The 1,219-nt window shown below is 56.0% G+C and overlaps 1 protein-coding gene across 1 annotated transcript in view; it reads right to left on the bottom strand.

Moving 5' to 3' along the window:
- GUITHDRAFT_122864 (hypothetical protein) overlaps positions 1-747 on the bottom strand; it is a gene marked incomplete at both ends in the record, with an annotated part of 2,485 nt that extends 1,738 nt beyond the window's left edge. Inside the window, one exon of the mRNA XM_005817853.1 lies at positions 33-747. Within this exon, the coding sequence (XP_005817910.1) occupies positions 33-747 (715 nt within the window). The remainder of the gene's footprint in view (positions 1-32) is intronic.
- Positions 748-1,219: the final 472 nt, after the last annotated feature.

The raw sequence follows: 1,219 nt of genomic DNA, 5'->3' as shown, positions 1-1,219 counted from the left end.
CGCTCTCTTGCCCAGGTCTCCAGGGCTTCCACCCGGTCCATCAGCAGGCTTGAAGCACGCTCTTGCTTCTTCGACCGCCGAGCTACAAGCACTTGAGCTACTGTGCAGAGAGGAGACTAGCGGTTGACCTGGAGAAGCGTCTGGCTCTATAGAAGGCTCTGCAGCAGAGATGAAGGAGATAGACTGTGAGACTTGGGAGATGTGCTCTTCGCCTCTGTCACGATTGTGCTGGATGCGGACTATCCTCTCTTTCGAAACATTCTGCGATCCCTTCATATCATTTCCTCTGCTCGCCTTCACCTGAGACTGCTCTGCTCCTCGTCCCCGTACACCTTCCTCGTCCGCTGGTATCACTTCATCTGGGCTGTCAAGGTACCTTCGTCCCCACGTCAAGAACGCCTTCCCGTTGCTCCTCTCCCACTCCTCTATCGCTTCTAGCAGCTCCTTCCTTCTCTCAGGTATGATCTTGAGCACCAGAGCCTTGTACCGCTCCTCCGATCGCCGAAGAGTGTACGAGTTCGAAGTGCGATCCAGCAGCCTGGAGGAGTCGGTGAAGGTTGTTTCCAGCATCGCCCGCTCTCGGAGAAGGTTCTCGTACTCAGCCACTCCTGCAAGAAGTGATCTCATGCTCTCCATGTCCCTCGTCAGCCTTGCTTCGAGATCCTCCAGCTTCAGCAGCAGCCCTTCAGACACCTCGCTGCTCAGTAACTCCGGATGTGACGTCTTCTCCTCCTCGCTCATCCTCATGGATGAGCAAAGGCCGTCGATCCTTTCCCGGCAGGCCAGCAGCAGCATTCGCAGCAAGTCTTCTTGAGTAGCTTTCATCTTGGCTACCCTCGCCGCATGAGGAAGGCTTGCGCAGGAGGACAGGAACGCAGCTTGATAGGAGTGACTGGAGGGCTGAGGAAGCTGACTTGCGGGAGCGCTGGGCAGGCAGGAGGACGAGGGGGGAGGGAGGGAGGAGGGGGAGGAGGGGGAGGCCGTCCGCTGCCATAACCGCACCAGCGACTGGAGAACATCATCTTCAGCCATTGAGGAATCTCCTTGGTCAAGTTTTCAAATATCCTTGATTGTTGACTGGAAGGTTTGTTTTTACTCTTAATCAAGTATTGCAGGCCAGTGGCCTGCGAAACGACCTTGAAGACACTCAGTGCTAGTTTCAATGAGATGGTCAGTCGGCAACACGCTCTCATCGAGCAGCACCGTCGGTCTGTGCGCG

Source organism: Guillardia theta (assembly GCF_000315625.1).
Source record: "Guillardia theta CCMP2712 unplaced genomic scaffold GUITHscaffold_511, whole genome shotgun sequence".
NCBI classification, from domain to species: domain Eukaryota; class Cryptophyceae; order Pyrenomonadales; family Geminigeraceae; genus Guillardia; species Guillardia theta.
Note: the sequence above shows the minus strand (reverse complement) of the source record. Positions and strands in the feature narration are given on the sequence as shown.